Here is a 15,467-nt window from a genome sequence, read left to right as displayed (position 1 = left end):
TTTATTGAGCGAACCGTCCTGCAAAGTACAAAATGAATAACATTTCCCTTATTAGTACCAAAGCAGCCAATTAACCCACAGTGTTTTTTTTTTGCGTGTCAGTGCATCAGGCTTCAACCCCGCATCACCAAGCAGCGCAGAAATCAGGCTAACAAGTCTGAGAAGTTGCTGATCCGCCTTAAATGCTCCGCTCGCCTCTTGTTTGGCCGCATCGGTGAGGGCTGATAAGAGCTGAGCTGAGCTGAGTGGCACCGACTCCCAGTAAATCACATTACAAAACCTCATTATCTATATGAGACTACGGGAACAAATACAGGGGGAACACCGGAGTAATCACTTTTAAAGTTTTATTCATTACGCTGCAGTTTGACTACAGCATAAGTACAAGCATAAAATCTTTGACTACAACAGCACTTAGAGCAACATTTTTTGATTTTTTTTCTTCTTTTCTGTAAAAGTATTGCAATAACAGACCTTAGGCCTAAAACCTATTACATCACAATTGCTTAAATAAAAAGAGGCAAAAATACACAACAATTTTACCTCTGTGTTTGGATATATATATATATACACTGTATGGTTACTGAATACAGCCATATATATCTAGATTTCAGCACAGAGGGGGAAGGGGGAACGAGAAGGATTAATTTTGTAAATAAAGCAAACTGATGTTACAAAACCCATGATGGAAGCAGTGCTATGGTAACTGTCAAGACAGAGAGAATACCAAACGGTTGAGTTGTTATCATTGTTGTTATCATCATCATCATTGTTATTATTCAAATCTGGAACGATAAAAACAGCTACTTGTTGTCAGCAGTTGAGTACAGACGTCCGATAAGTGGAAAGAAGGAGTGCACTGCGGGGGGGGGGGGGGGATCAAAGAATCTGTCTGAGCCCAAGTTAGTTCTTCAAGCTAGTGCAGGAAACCGAAAGAGAGGAAATTAAGACGGAGAGAGCCGAGCGGCACTCCAGCCAAAGTTACAATAGAGAAGTTTTTTTTTTTTCTTCTTCCCAAATTAAAACTACACAACTGCCACTTATTTGGTGCTTTGAAGAGAAAATGGCGCATTGCTATGTACATCGTCTATAGATAAGAATGAACATGCTCTGCGGTTATTGTACAGTGGAGTTATTTTTCAGTACATACTGTAAATAAATGACTGCAGATTAAACATGACTTTTGTTTCAATATACTGTGCCACATATAACATTGTAATGTAGAAAATAATTATTTAAAAAAAAATAATAATAATAACAACAAAGAGAGAAAAGTTAAATGACAGTTTTAACGGCATTTTTTCCCCCCACTTGTTTCACACTGGCGCAACTCTCCAATCTTGTCCCATGTTTTTCTTCTTTTTTTTTAAATTTCTTTTTTTCCTTTGATTTATTTTCCTGCTCAACAACCGTGCGATTAAAAAGTCAACCATCCTCCTGAGCTGAAATGCTTTCTTAACGTAGTCTAACATCCAGCCAGACCCTATAGCAGTGCCGAGTGTGCTCAGCAGGTTTTATACTTTGGCAGATATACAAAACAACGGCTGAAAAGTAAATGAAAAACAGATGAGTACAGAAGAACCTTCTCCCCTTCAGAAGAAGCGCTCTCGTGTGCGGTGGTCGTCTTCCAAACTAGACAGCTTGCTTGCTTGCTTGCTTTTCGGTTCGACCATTTACAAAGCGAGCTGAAAGTCAACCGTTGGTCCGGCTGAAGTCGTGGCATAAACACAGACTGATGTGTGTGTGTGTGTGTGTGTGAGAGAGAGAGATATACGTTTTTCTTAAAGGATCTGTGTAATAGAACTATACATTTGTTAGTCAATCGTGGTCAAAAGAAAACCACCCGCCAGCCCCTTACGAGAAGACGGCCGGCACTGTGACAGAAGAATCCAAACGGGAGAATATCCTTTCTCAACAGCATCCTTAATCCAGAGGTTATTTCATCCTTATCATAACAGAATATTATTTATAGCAAAATATTATAAGTAGTTATTTGTATTTGTGTTGCAACCATATTCTAAGCATACTTTGCAAACCATGTTTTCTCATAAAAAAAAAAGACAAAAGCGCGTTTTTTTTTTAACTGTAGGCATTTACAAAGTTGATGCTGCCTTCTTAAAATTCTTATATTGTCTATACATTATATTACAATATTCACAACATCTTTTTGTGGTTTCTACCCATTGGGTAGGATATGTGCATAATATATTCAAGTTATATACAGCACCTTACAAACAAACATAAAGAAAGACAGACTACTGAAAAAAGCACCGTTGGAAGTGAGGCACAACAAAGGTGGGAGCTTTTTGAGTGCAAGTGGGTTCCTATGTCTGCTCCACACGCGGGTCACATTACTGCCTGGAATGGCTTCAGTTGCCTCTCTGGGAGGGACCACTCCTGTCTGGCACAATGGCCGGTGAGCAAAGCTAAAATGTTCAAGGTGGAGCTGCGAGTTCTTCTTTTTTTTTTGTTTTTTGTTTTGTTTTTGGAAACAGGCACGCCGTTGCTCCCGTGTGTAGTTTTCAGTTTTCACAGAGACTTCAAATAAATCTCAGGATCAGATTCAGTCAAACGAGGGGGTGAGGTGGGGTCGGGGGTGGGGTTGGGGGGTGGTAGGGGGGCTCAAAAATGTTGAATTCCTTTGCCTGGAAGCCACATCAACGTCCCCCTCCTACGATTTTGTTTGCGGTCGAACGTCGGGGTCTGGGAACTCTCGGTTGGGAAGTGATTACGCTCCGATTTGAGCGGCCCTGGCGAAGACGCGTCGGGCTCATCAAACCGTTTGGGTGAGATTTAAGTGGTGATGGACAGAAGAGTAACAGCTACATAGTCACACACGTCATCTAAGAAGCGAGCTGTTTACAGTCCACTAACGTCGTTGTAGATAACTAACTTAAGCAAAAGATGACAAGCGATTAAGGCATTTGTTGAGAATGCCACACGTACTTCGTTACTCCGATCGGTTGTTTGTATCCAATTGCGTGCAGAAGTGTTATTTTTCTATGCAGTGGCTGAAACTCACCCCGTAATGAAATCCCAGTGGAGCGTTACCAGACTCTCTGATAAGAGTTGAGTGTGGCTACGACAGGTTACCGAATTCCTCTCTGTCCACGACTTTTACAAAAAAAAAGACAGAAGCGATCATTTTTGGCAGTCCTCACGTATTTCTGTTCTGTCCTGCCAGACAGGTGGTAAACCCCGCCGAGAAAGAGCACCTGCACGGATTCCGAGCAGCAGTCTGACTGAGGTGTGGTCTGCTCAAACATGAACATTAGGCACCTTATTTACTCACATAATAGTAACATGCAAACCTCCTTGTAGAAAACATAAAGTTCATTTTTATATCCTCCATTTACAAGCTATGACTGCGCAGACAGGACAAGCTCAGAAAACAACAGAAAGAAGGAAGAAAAAGAGGGGGAGGTATGCGGGTTTGAAGCGGGGTCTTGCAGTCAAAGGCCAAAAGTGTTGGGACGATCCTTGCAGCCGTGGACGCGCTTCAACTCTTCTGCATTAAAAACGTTTTAACACGGGCTCGCGCGTCTCAACACTTGTGGGTTTGACTGCAGAGGGTCAGATTTATCTCCTTCTGGGTCTGGATTAGTCGAGGGGACCGGATGGACAGGAGGACGTGGGGGGGTTTCAGAGGTGAGGGTGGGCACGAGAAGCAGCAGTAGCAACAATAGTAGCAGCAGCAACAGCAAATAGCAGCGATGTAGAAATGCACACGTTAACGACAGAGCCAGATGGACGCGCACCGACTGGAAACACACGACTGGGACACATGCATACATTCAAACACACCGACGCCAACGGGATCAGAGGGCTTCTGGCCCGGCCGACCGAAACCTCCGTCTTCACGACATGGAGTCAGACGTGGGCTGAGAGTGCACAAGGAGCCGGGGGATGTACGAGCGTTAAGGAAATATCTCCTGGTTTCTGGTTGAATGTTTCTACTGGAATTCACCTCCGTTGGAAGAGCATTACCTTTAAACGCTCATTAAAGCCGCATCAGGCAACTTCACCCTTTATAATTACTGAATATAGGTTATGATAAAATATCCATAACATGTGTTTATGTTTTTGTGTTGAGAAAGAAGTCAGTGTACATTTTCTTGAAGTGATAAATGTTTTTTTTATATATTTTTCTCCTTGTCAACAGATCAAGCCAACTAGCGTCGTGGGGCGATCAAAGCTGGACAGATGTTATTCCTGTGAGCGACAGATCTCCTTTGTCCAAAAACGCAACAATGAGCCAAAGTGTTGCACTTGGCAACAAGCTCTTTCCTCTCCATGAATCACTATCCCGCTGCTGCTTCCTCCGGTTTGCTAGACGCTGTAGCGCACAGCTGTTTTAGGGAATAGCTGCTTCCATGTTTCTGTGAAGCCGACAGTGGAAATAAAAAATAAATAAATAAAAATTTAATGGGTACACCAACCACCAACCACCACAAAAAGTGGTTTGAAATGATAATCCTGGACATGCAACCAGTTCCAGAAAAAAAAATAAATGATCTGACCTTGAGTCACGGTTTGTCTTCAGACAGACGGGATGGGAATATCTGAAAGTACGTCGTTCGCTTTTATGGGATTTGTTGACAAGAAGGAAAATATAAAATACAAAACAAACTTCTTTTCTTGCTTTTCCCCAGCGGCGGATGCCAAAATGTTGAGGCCAATGCTCAAAGAAACTGCTTGGTGTTTTATTGTATGACTAGAATCAAAAAAGGTGGAGTTCTCCGCGTGCAGCTCAATGGAACCTGCGGGGTGGACAAAACCGTGGCGCGCGCTTCCTTTAAGCGCTCACCGTGAAGTCGCACCTCTCGACGCGATAATGACCGTCGTGCGTTTCTGGCTTTTAAAAGAGACGCCGAATTTCAATGAAAGCTTAATTGATGTCGCGTTAATATGGTCAATGTCAAATAAGTAACACGTCCTTGAATCTCCAAACTCAAAGCGGCCGGTTAACAAATCACTCGGCTACACCACACATGCACATACACGACGCTCCTGCAGGGGCATTAAGTGCTTTTCTGTGTTGTTAAAAGGGTCTGGCCAACGAACACATGCACACACGCGTACACACGTACACAGCGAGGAGGGGACCGCACGAGCGCGCTGCCGAACGAGGACTCCACTCCAGTCTCCACTTTAAAGGGCTTAGCAGACTCTGCATCATTTGATCGCACTTTTTCTGCACGGGGATGGAAGGAGGGGATGATGGACCAGTGTTTACCAGAGACACTGCTTGAAAGCGGGGATGGGAGGAAGCGGCGTTGGGGTTGGGGAGAGGGATGGGGAGGGGAGGGGAGGGGAAGGGGGGCACTGGCGTCGAACGCAAACAAGAAAGAGAGACAGATAAAAGCGCAAGAGCAGAGGAGAAGGCAACGATGAGCAGAGAAAAAGGCTTAATTTTCAAAAAGGTTATTTGTTTCTTTTACAAAAAGGACCCTCCCATAGCCCTTTGACCACAGACAGTTTTTTTCATTTAAAACCTGATCGCTGTGCTGGCGAATGCAGACAGGAATCTTCACTTTGTGTCGTCTTATTTTGTGGCTTTAGAGACGTGAAGATGTAGAGCCGAGCCTTTGTTTTTCGTCGTTTTTTTTTTTTTTGTCGTTTTTTTTTGTTTGTTTGTTTGTTTGATTTGTGTTGTCGTCACGGCAGCGGGGTCTGAGTTCAATGTGGCTTTTGGCAGAATGCACTGTGCATGTCGAGATGTGCAGTGTGAGGGAGGCGGGTGCTGAGGGGGGCTTCGAATGCGAGGAAACGGGGAAAGAGGAAGTGTCAGGTGCTCAGAGGTTGGAACAGATTTGAGGAGAGAAGAATCTGCTCTGACCAGGTGTCTAGACGGACACTTCAGATATGTTTTTAGCTGCGGAGTCGTGGAGTTTTACATTTTACTTGGTTTCCTTGATATCCAACCGTACAGATACTTCCCTCGAACATGTTTGTGTCACGCTGAATGTTTCCAGGCAGAGTTAAGGACGTATCCTGGTTTGGGAAATCTACCTCCAAATCATTGTAACAAACTACCAGAGGAAGTGAGAAATGTAATGTCTACCCAGTCGCCGGTCAGGACGCAGATTTCTTCCCCACACAAGGCTGAAGTGAACAAAGACATGAAGCAGTACAAGGTTATTCTCTTACTAAGTCTCACTGTGCCTGTGGTGTAAGCAGACAGAGATGTTGTAGGCTGGGTACGAGTATTTCTTTTGCGATTTTCAAAAAAGGAAGGACATAAGCTTATAATACTTTTGTTTGTTGTTGTTTTTTTTCTCAACTGTTTAAACAACTTTGGAGCCAAAGTTCAGTCAATCAGTCCATTCATGAAAAGGACAAAAAAATAAAGGAAAAAAAAAGGAAAAACAAACATCATTATTAATCATCACATAACATAATTTCCCTCTTCTCTTTTACAACAAAAAGATAGTGCAACTTTTAGATAACTTTTCTTTTTTTTGTGTGTGTTTTGAATGTTAGAACGAGTCAGTTTTTCCCCCTTTGTTTTGCTTCCTCGTGAACCTTGGCACTAAGATTTGGGTTTTTGTGAGTCTCTTGTTTTGTTGTGTTCTCCGTTTGTCCTTGATTCTCAGTTCTCGCTTTGTGCACAGATCCCGGTCCAAAAAAAAAAAAAAAAGAAAAAGAAAAAGAAAAAAAAAAAAAAAACAGAAATGGAAAAAAATAAAAATAAAAATAAAAAATAAATCCTCCTTAGTTCCCGGGGACAGAACCATCATCCGAGGGGACCAAATAGAGAAAATAGTTTCAATCTGTGCTAGCAGTGTGTTTCTTTCTCAAAACGAAGGAAAAAAAGTCTCCGCGCAGTGCATACATCCTGCACCAGCAGTCTGAGTTACTAACGTCGGAAAGAAACGGAAATTAAATCGACTCTTGGTTTCTCTTTCCTTGTTTTGTTTGTAGCTAAGGTTGATATTTATTTGTGCATGGGAGTGTGGAGAGGACATGAGAGACAGAGAGAGAGAGAAAGAGAGAGCGATAGAGAGACCACGTCTTACGGGTGATCGGGGCCGAAACAAGAGACAGTTGTCATTCTGGGGTGGGTGGCCCAACCTGCCCCCTCCCCTTTTCTTCACACCAGGTCCTCTGGTTGGCCTTCCTTGGCCTTGGCAGGTACTATTGTGCTTTCTGATTGGCTCTGCTGCTGGATCGTCCTGCTCCCCGGCCCCCCCGGCCTCCCCACCCTCTGGTTATTGCTGTGCTGGTGTAGAAAGAACGTCGAGCCGGGGTAGTGGCCCATCACCTCGCTGTACGCTGGCGGAGGGCCCTCCATGCGCCCGTGGCTGCTGGAGTTGGCTGCGCTGATGCCCGAGTTACTGCTGGGCGGCCTCGGGCCGCCTCCGCCCAAGCCCCCCGCTCCTCCCCCCACCCCTCCCAGGCTCCCGCCTCCTCCCATGTCAATCAAGTCACTGTCGTAGATGGTCCGATTGGGCGGCGCCCTCACCGACTCACGGTTGAGCTCCATCTGCTGCTCGGGGTCGCGGAGCTGCAAGGTGCAGGGCCCCTGGTACGGAGGCGGCTCCTCGCCGTCCGACAGCGAGATGGTGGGCGGCAGGTCGATCTGGTGCTGCAGGTAGGGGTAGGTGGGCTGGAAGCGGCTGAAGCGGTCGCGCTGCATGAAGGAGGGAGCGGTGAAGCGATCCCTGGCCTGGGGAGCGTATAATACCTGAGAGAGAGAAGGAGGAGAGGATGGAGAGATGGTGACGAGGAGGTCGATGAGTCAGACAGCAACGAAACTACTGATACAACATGCAAAATGACAAAATACTTGGTGTCCAGTGCAATGAAATTCCTTTTTTTGCAGTGTAGCGACTTTTTTTTTGGTGGAGCACAGGCACCACACCTTCAATTTGTCTAGAATTACTATTAGTATTCATTGAATGTCATCATAATAAATAATTACTCAGTTAAAAAAAATGTGAAAAACACTTTGAAGTCACTTCTTAAGTCTGACAAACAGACCCAACCCCACTGTGAGGGATCACCATGATGGATGATGTTCACTTCTGGAACTTCTGGAAAAAGTAAAAAACAAAAAAAACAAAAACACAACCTCCAGTCTATTGGAGAAAACATTTTGTATGTTTGCGTCTTATATGATTCTGACACAGTGTCAAGCATTAAGCATCGAAACATCAATGTACATCATTTTTTAATGTGCGTCGTGGTCCTCCGTCGCGGCGAACTGGTCAGAAAGCGCATTTTGACGCGATACAATTTAATTGAATGCACCGAATGTGAACGATGGTCCTGCTGCAGCAAAAGCTCCAACCAGCGTGTCACCAATTAGCCCGCGCAGACATTATAGTGTAATTACAGTAAAAGGAAGAAAAAGACCTCCCGCTAGAACACATCGGGTTCATCCACCAGCTTTTGTCAGAGATCTTCACCTCAATTAACTTTTCACACTGTAGCGCCATGATCCATTTCTATAATTCTCACATTTCTATCCAATTCCACACATTTCTACTGTGGCGAGTCATTATCAGAGGGAGCCCATTTCAATTAGTGACTGGGGCTCTAATAGTCAACCCCCACTGACAAGGCAGTCTGGGTGAGAGAACAACAGACTGGGGAGAGAGGAAAAAAAAAACCAAAAAAAAAAAACCTGGGAGGCATTTAAAGGGGGGGTTGGCTGGTTGGTGCAGAGGATCGGGGGCAATTGAAATAGAGAGAAAGAGTAACTGAAAGGATTAAAAAGAAAAGGGTACTGAGATAAGGATGGAGAGAAGAAAAACCTGCGGAGATAAAGAGCGAGAGCGAGAGAAACTGAGAGCTGGGGAGAGAAAGGAAGCGAGCAGATAGAGAGAAAAGTGTAGAGATAGACAGACAGACAGACAGACAGATGAAGGGAGGAGGGATGGGGGGGGGGAGGAAAGGTGTGTAGCTGATATAGGGAGCTGAGCGCAGCAGAGCAGGGCAGCTCTCAGACGGCTGTCTAGACAGTGTCAGGGGAGGTGTTGCTGATTAATGACGCACCAAAAAACCACCCCTCCACCCCCTGCCACACACACACACACACACACACACACACACACACACACACACACACACACACCATACTCAGCCCCCATCCCAGCATCTATCAGCCACCCACACTCACACTGGCTGCGTCTCTATCTGCGTTCGTCTCTCCATGGCCTTTCCCTCTTTTTCCTGGTCTCTATTGGAAACAGTTTTACCTCTTGTTCTGCCCCCCCTCCCCTCCCCCACCTCCTCATTTTCCTCTCTTTTAATCCACACCTCATGCCCCCCTTTCTTATTGAACTCCCTTCAGTTTTGCTTACACGCGAGGCTTTTTAACTGGCAGGTCACTCACAAATGCAGACCGACCGGCCAAACCTTTTCAGGCAGCCTCACCACTACACCGTCATCTCCGACGTATCGATCCCGCCACGTGACCGCCCCGCTCGCATTTCCCCCCCAAACGTTCCCGGCGTCCCAGGGCGTATCTACCCGCCGCGACTCGCGAGCTTCTCCATCTGGCACTGGCGCCATTAAGCGCACAGATCACCAGCCGTAATGAGCACGCTGGCATCCTCGCGCGTTTTTTTTTTTTTTTTTGCATTCACGAGCCTCTGAGACGATGCCAGTTTTGATTTCATTCGGCGGGTGCCGTGCCAGCCGTGCCCAGCTCCAGTTCCTGGATGATCAAATATTTACAGGCAACCCAAATGCAAATGTCAGGATCTTTGAGCCTCGACTGTATTACTGTAACCGCGGAACAATTACACAAAGGCGAGCGCTAATAATGAAGCCGGCAAAGAAACAAAGAAAAGCTGAAAGGTGATGAAAGACGTCTCTGGGAGGCTTCCAGTCTCTCGGTTACATTCCTTTCATCTGCAGTCTTATAAGTTACAAGAACGAATGGGATAAGGCAGGGGATCTGTGCAGCAGCTAACAGGAGTGTTGGGTTGGAAAAACCCTGTAAATATAACCATCAGTAGTGCTGCCAATAAATATTTTAGCACTAAAATAATGCAGTCCCCAAGACAACAGCTCTCAAACTGGGGGTTCGCAAAATAATTTGTTATAAATTCTTAAAGTTATGTCGTTAAAAAAGTGCATAATTACATGTGGGAACAGCTGCGCCAACACAACCAACATATTAAACCAGTTCTTCCCTCCTACTTTAGCTTTGGGTCAATAAAAAGTCTGATATGATTGTGACACGAGTCACTCTCCTGCTTTACTCACTCCTTGTTTGCGACTACGGACATATTTCCTTACGTCCACTTCGAGTGATGCTAAGCCCATGGTTAGTATTTAGTTTAAAAAGTTTAAAACAAATAATTCATATGGCATCTGAAATCACAAATGGTAGTAAACACATGTTCAATTGGCGTGAGGACCATGAGGGGACCCTAAGAAACCACAGGTTTAATCAGAACTGTTCAGTCCAGAAATCCTAAAACTGTAACTGGCCCTTTCTGTATTTTTTAAATAATAACAAAATATATGCTGCATTTGTAATGATGAAGCTGCAGCAAAAGTTTAAATTTATCATGATCTCAATTTTTAGGTGATATCGTTGGTGCCACATCACACCACTAGATACTTCTTGATTTTGTGGAAGCCAGTTTAATCCTGTAAAGAACCTTTATACAGGTTTATTAGAAAATAAAGGGTTTCTGTGCAGTGCCTGTGCAGAACGGTCTGTTTTTGGGACTAGACGTGTATTGTTTTTGAGAGAAATCAAGGGGCATCTCAGTTCTTCACAGAGTGTGTTTGTAGTCTAATGCTTGCTTCGGCGCTGCAGGTATAATGCAACCTGACAAGCTCGTTCCCAGATATGTAACTACGCATGCAGACCACACGAGCTGTGTTTGGTCCACCCACAGCGACCGGACGAGCACAACAAAATTATTTCTGACTGATGTCTTCTCCATGTTCTGATGATCCACATTTAATAACTACAGCTCCATAGTCGCCGCCTAGCGTTTTAGTGGCATAATTATCCCACCGTAGGCTCTCCATATACCAGCTGGGGAAGTATAAGCCAAGCTTTAATGCTGCCAGACTAGTGAGTGTTTGTCTACGGAGTTTCTGTAGCCTCCTCTAAAGCACTTTGCTGCAACAGAGGATGTAATTCATGATCCAGTTTCCTTGTATTAACTATGGAAATGAAGCATGAGGGAGTATGTGGCAAACTGCTTTATGGTTGAATTATGGCCGTCACCAATGATGAGCTCAGAATGACAATCTGGACAATGTTGTCTGAAAATTAGTCAGAGGGGAATTAGAGTGGGCAACTCGTGCAGCTGGCTTGGAGCTACACCCATTGAGAAAGTGAGCTGCGTGCACACAGTCGACAGAGGATACATTTTACAACATAAAACTTATATTTTTTTTATTGCAAGCAACAATTATCATGTTTGTATAGGTCCTGGCTGCCTTGCAGTGGATTTGTGTTGGCCCCGCCGTCCCCTGTATATTATTATTTATTGGTGCACTTCCACTCCTGACCAGAGAATAACATTGTGATACATTGATGAAAGGGTGGCGCTGTTGAGCTCAAATCATGTGAGGTGAAGAAGACCAAAATAAGCTGTTAAAATCATCTTTTTACTGAGGTTGATTCCACCACAGTGTACATTGTGTGGCTGAAGTCTGTATGATTAATAAGGGCATGTTTTGTCCCATGTTACTTTGTTCATTGCAATAAATCTCTTTTAGGTCCAAGGCCTCGTAATGATCCATGTCTGCCTTCAGAGTGCTTCAATTATTTGTCTTATTTAAAGAAGCCAGATGGATTTTCAGTAATTTTTTAAACGTAAATGTGAAGCACAATGCACAACATGTATGCTATATATACCCATATTTAACTTAAAGTACTGCAAAATTAATATTTTCTGATTCAATTTGGGCAACCCTGGCACATGTGAAGTATAGCCACACATAATGCCTGCCTGTGGGTTTAAGGGGGAGGGGGTCAGTGCAGTGACGGTCTTACCTCTGAGGCACCTTGTCGCGACCCACTGTCTGAAGGCCACAGACAACCGTCCTGCACGTGGAGACACACACAAAAAGGATTGTTTAAAGATCATATGCATGTGTATATTTGAGATTTAGCTTAACTTTCATGCACTCGTGTCACACAACACACTAACTGTAAACTTCCTGGACCTTGACATTGTGTCTAATGCGTGAACAGGGATCATTTCTGCTTTGTTGTTTGCTCTGTTTGGGATGTGCTTTTATTGATATGAGACCATTAAGCTGACGAAACAGGCAAAAAAAATAAAAAATAAAAATACACACACACACACAAAAAAAACAGTTAAAGAGAAAGGGAAAAATGGCTTAAAAGTAACAACTTAATGAGGACACAAAAGATGAAACGGGAGCGCAGAGAAACGCCTGACGGCTTCAAACCCAAAATCCAGCCCTGTTTGGGAGTGAGCACAACAAAAGGCTCCCGTTTTAAAAATAGGGAGGATAAAAGCTGCAACAATGAAACACAACGATCAAATAATTACAGTTTTCCTTCGTCTTCATTTGACTTGAGGATCTTTTCTCAGACGACACAGTCAACAGTATTTAACTGGAGTGGGGGGGGGGGTTAACATGAAAAGGAGGACATACATGCTTAAATCCTGTTTATTTATGTGTCGTTTAGGGGCAGAGGCTACCGGCATATTTCCAAATTGCACTTCATCCTGTGCGGGGCTTTGAGAGCTTGTTGCTTTTATGTTGCATTTGTCTGCTTCTTCCCTTTGCATAATTTTCAGCTTTGATTGGATGGAACGGAACAGAAAGTGACAGGAGCAAGGAAAAAGAGAGCGTTTACAAGCTGAATGTAAATGATCTGCGAATGACAGGACAAAGTAAGCGGATTTTCAGCCGCTGATCTCAAAGCTAGGAATCTATTACTTTGCATCATATCCTGTACCTGTGTGCATATGCGAGCGTGTGTGTGTGTGTGTGTGTTTATGTGTGTCATGTCAGTATGGGGCAGAGCCGCTGCTGTCTAGACGGCGCTGCAGTAAATTAAACATCAGTGCCTGACAGACTTTGGCTCCGAAGAAACCAATTCAGCAAGTTCACCTAACAGACTGGAGCAAAGCTGTTACCTCGGTGAAACTGGGACAAGAACTCCGACTGGGATAAAAGGATTCATTTAGCTCAGCGCAGTTTTACTGGGAACATACTGGTAAATCTATGTTTGTCCTGCTTCAGAAATACAGAGATGTCCTCTCACAATGACTAGGCAGGGACATTCAGTGAGAACAGATGAACAGACGGACACACACACACACACACACACACACACGGGGTTTCACTCGTTATCAGTTTAGATCAAAATGTTACTGGCATGGATGCTGGATGAACAGCCCTGTCAGAGCGACTAAACGCAACCCGACACAAAGTGTGTGTGTCTCTGTCTCTTTTTTTTTGGTCTCTCTCTGTGTTACTGACCTGCTGTAGGGCATGGTCGTGCCTGCGGGCCTGGCTCTGCCTCGTTATGAAGGACCAGGTGGAGAGCTTGTAGTGGTTGAGCAGGCAGATGATCACCACCACCATCACCGTCATCACCACGATGATGATGACGATCTGAACAAACTCCAGTTCAGCTGCGTGAAAAAAAAAAAAAAGAAAAGGAGAGGGAAGGGTTAGCAACAAGGTTCAAATGGAGGAAAGTTTCAGAAAGCCATCGTTTAGGGCAGATGTGTGCTACAAAGCAGTAGACATCAGGGAAGTTTATGTATCTACTTATATACTTATTGTTAGATTTTACAAACTATCCTCCAATAACAAACTACAAAACGTCATCGAATCGCAACATCAAATACCCAATCTTTATTGAATTAAATACTTTAAAATTTAACGATATTGTTGAGTTAAGAACCACTCTTATTATGTTCAAGGCACAAAACAATCAACTTCCCTGCTGCAGTCAGAAAATAAGACAGAGTAAGACATTTGAACTTAGGGGAACTAATATAAAAAAGTAGGTGCATCACAGTTAAAGGATCAAACTTGTGGAATAGTGGAATAACTCAGTGATGAGTTAAAATCAAGTACTTCAGTATCTAACTTCAAAAAGATGTTTAAACTTAATGCAATTAATAAATATAAATATCTTTTATAGACAATAATCGTATGTCATCTTGGGATGTTATTGTAATAATTATAATCCTGTATTGGCTCCACATTAGGTTCGTTGAATGCAGTGTCATCCTTTTTTTGTTGTTGTTATTTTTTTCTTCTGTTATATTGGTGATGATTTACTTGTTAATTTTTCTTTCTTTTTGATGTTTTTCTATCAAGTCTAAAAGAGAAGATGGAAAGTAGAGATAGCTGCGGCTGATAATTATTGTCAAACAAAAACCTTTTGATGATTTCAAATGATATTATTCCACGTGTCACATGACAGAGGCTCCAACTCAGTGTGGCAGCATTTTTGGACTTAAAAAGTTTGATGACAAGAGGAGAAACAACCGGCGTCTTCAGAGACTCTGGTTGTCAACCGGCTGCTCTAACGCGCGTTGACCAGCAGGGGGTAGCACAGGTCAAACTCCCAAGTCAGCCTGTCACAGTGACACTGAGAGTTTGTGTGGTTTTAACAGTACGTAGCCAGTTGTGTGTGTGTGTGTGTGTGTGTGTGTGTGTGTGTGTGCGTCTGCCTGAGGATCCTACAGAGGGAAGCTTCCAATCACAGAAAAAGATGAGTGTTGAGACTGCGGCCTGTCCCAGGGTACAGTGGTTTCTTTGTGGAGACGGGGAATAAACACACAGGCCTGTATTAGAGCTGATCTGGGATGACCTCCCCGACCAGGGCACCACTGGGAGACACAATGATCGCCGCCTTACAGTCACGTCTGCCTCTAGTCTCTTGTTCATTGTTTCACGCTTTCTTTTCCATCTTCCTCCCGCTGCCTCCATTTGAACCCCGCCTGTGTCTCCACTCGTCCCCGATCGCTCTGTCCGTCCCTCCTCTAACCCCGTCCTCCCCTCTCTCTCCCGGATCTCCACGCCTCTCACCAGTGTCCCGTCTTACATTCTTCCCTCACCCACCATCATTCCTTCCATGTGTGTCTCATTCTTCATTGTCTCCCACTTTCAGTTCCTCTCTCCCCTCTCTCTCCCTGCCTCCATGTGTCCAGTCTGAGACTCCTTTGTTGTGCGTCTGTTCTGAGCAGAAGTCTTGACCTTGTCTGGTTTTGGCACCCAGTCTGACCTCTGACTCACACTTACTTTCCACTCGATGTCCGTGCACTTTCTCCGAGCGCAGTGACACAACTCCGTGCATTTTGTGTACATACTATTTGAGACACAATGCCTTGATTCTGGTGGACACTTTCTTCACAAAGCTGTGTGCAATTTTATAAGTGCATTACCCACAATCCACCTGGGCAGCTTTTGACAGAGCAGCAGTGGAAAGTCCAAAAAAAAAAAAAAAGAGAGAAGCAATAGACAAATATAATTTTTGTGAAAGCGTGATG

General features: G+C 44.2%; 1 protein-coding gene across 4 annotated transcripts in view; it reads right to left on the bottom strand.

The window, feature by feature from the left end:
* Nucleotides 1-333: 333 nt before the first annotated feature.
* The window catches only part of LOC125016674 (low-density lipoprotein receptor class A domain-containing protein 4-like), a 232,025-nt gene continuing 216,891 nt past the window's right edge, over nucleotides 334-15,467 (bottom strand). For 3 of the 4 annotated variants that reach the window (XM_047599307.1, XM_047599308.1, XM_047599310.1), the window contains 3 exons: nucleotides 13,441-13,595; nucleotides 11,975-12,025; nucleotides 334-7,687 (listed from right to left, as the gene is read on the bottom strand). In XM_047599307.1, the coding sequence (XP_047455263.1) occupies nucleotides 7,094-7,687; nucleotides 11,975-12,025; nucleotides 13,441-13,595 (800 nt within the window). In that variant the 3' untranslated portion in view covers nucleotides 334-7,093. The remainder of the gene's footprint in view (nucleotides 7,688-11,974; nucleotides 12,026-13,440; nucleotides 13,596-15,467) is intronic. The other variant, XM_047599309.1, reaches the window with a different exon arrangement.

This window comes from Mugil cephalus, chromosome 11 (assembly GCF_022458985.1).
Source record: "Mugil cephalus isolate CIBA_MC_2020 chromosome 11, CIBA_Mcephalus_1.1, whole genome shotgun sequence".
Taxonomy (NCBI): Eukaryota; Metazoa; Chordata; class Actinopteri; order Mugiliformes; family Mugilidae; genus Mugil; species Mugil cephalus.
This window is presented reverse-complemented; position numbering and strand designations above follow the sequence as displayed.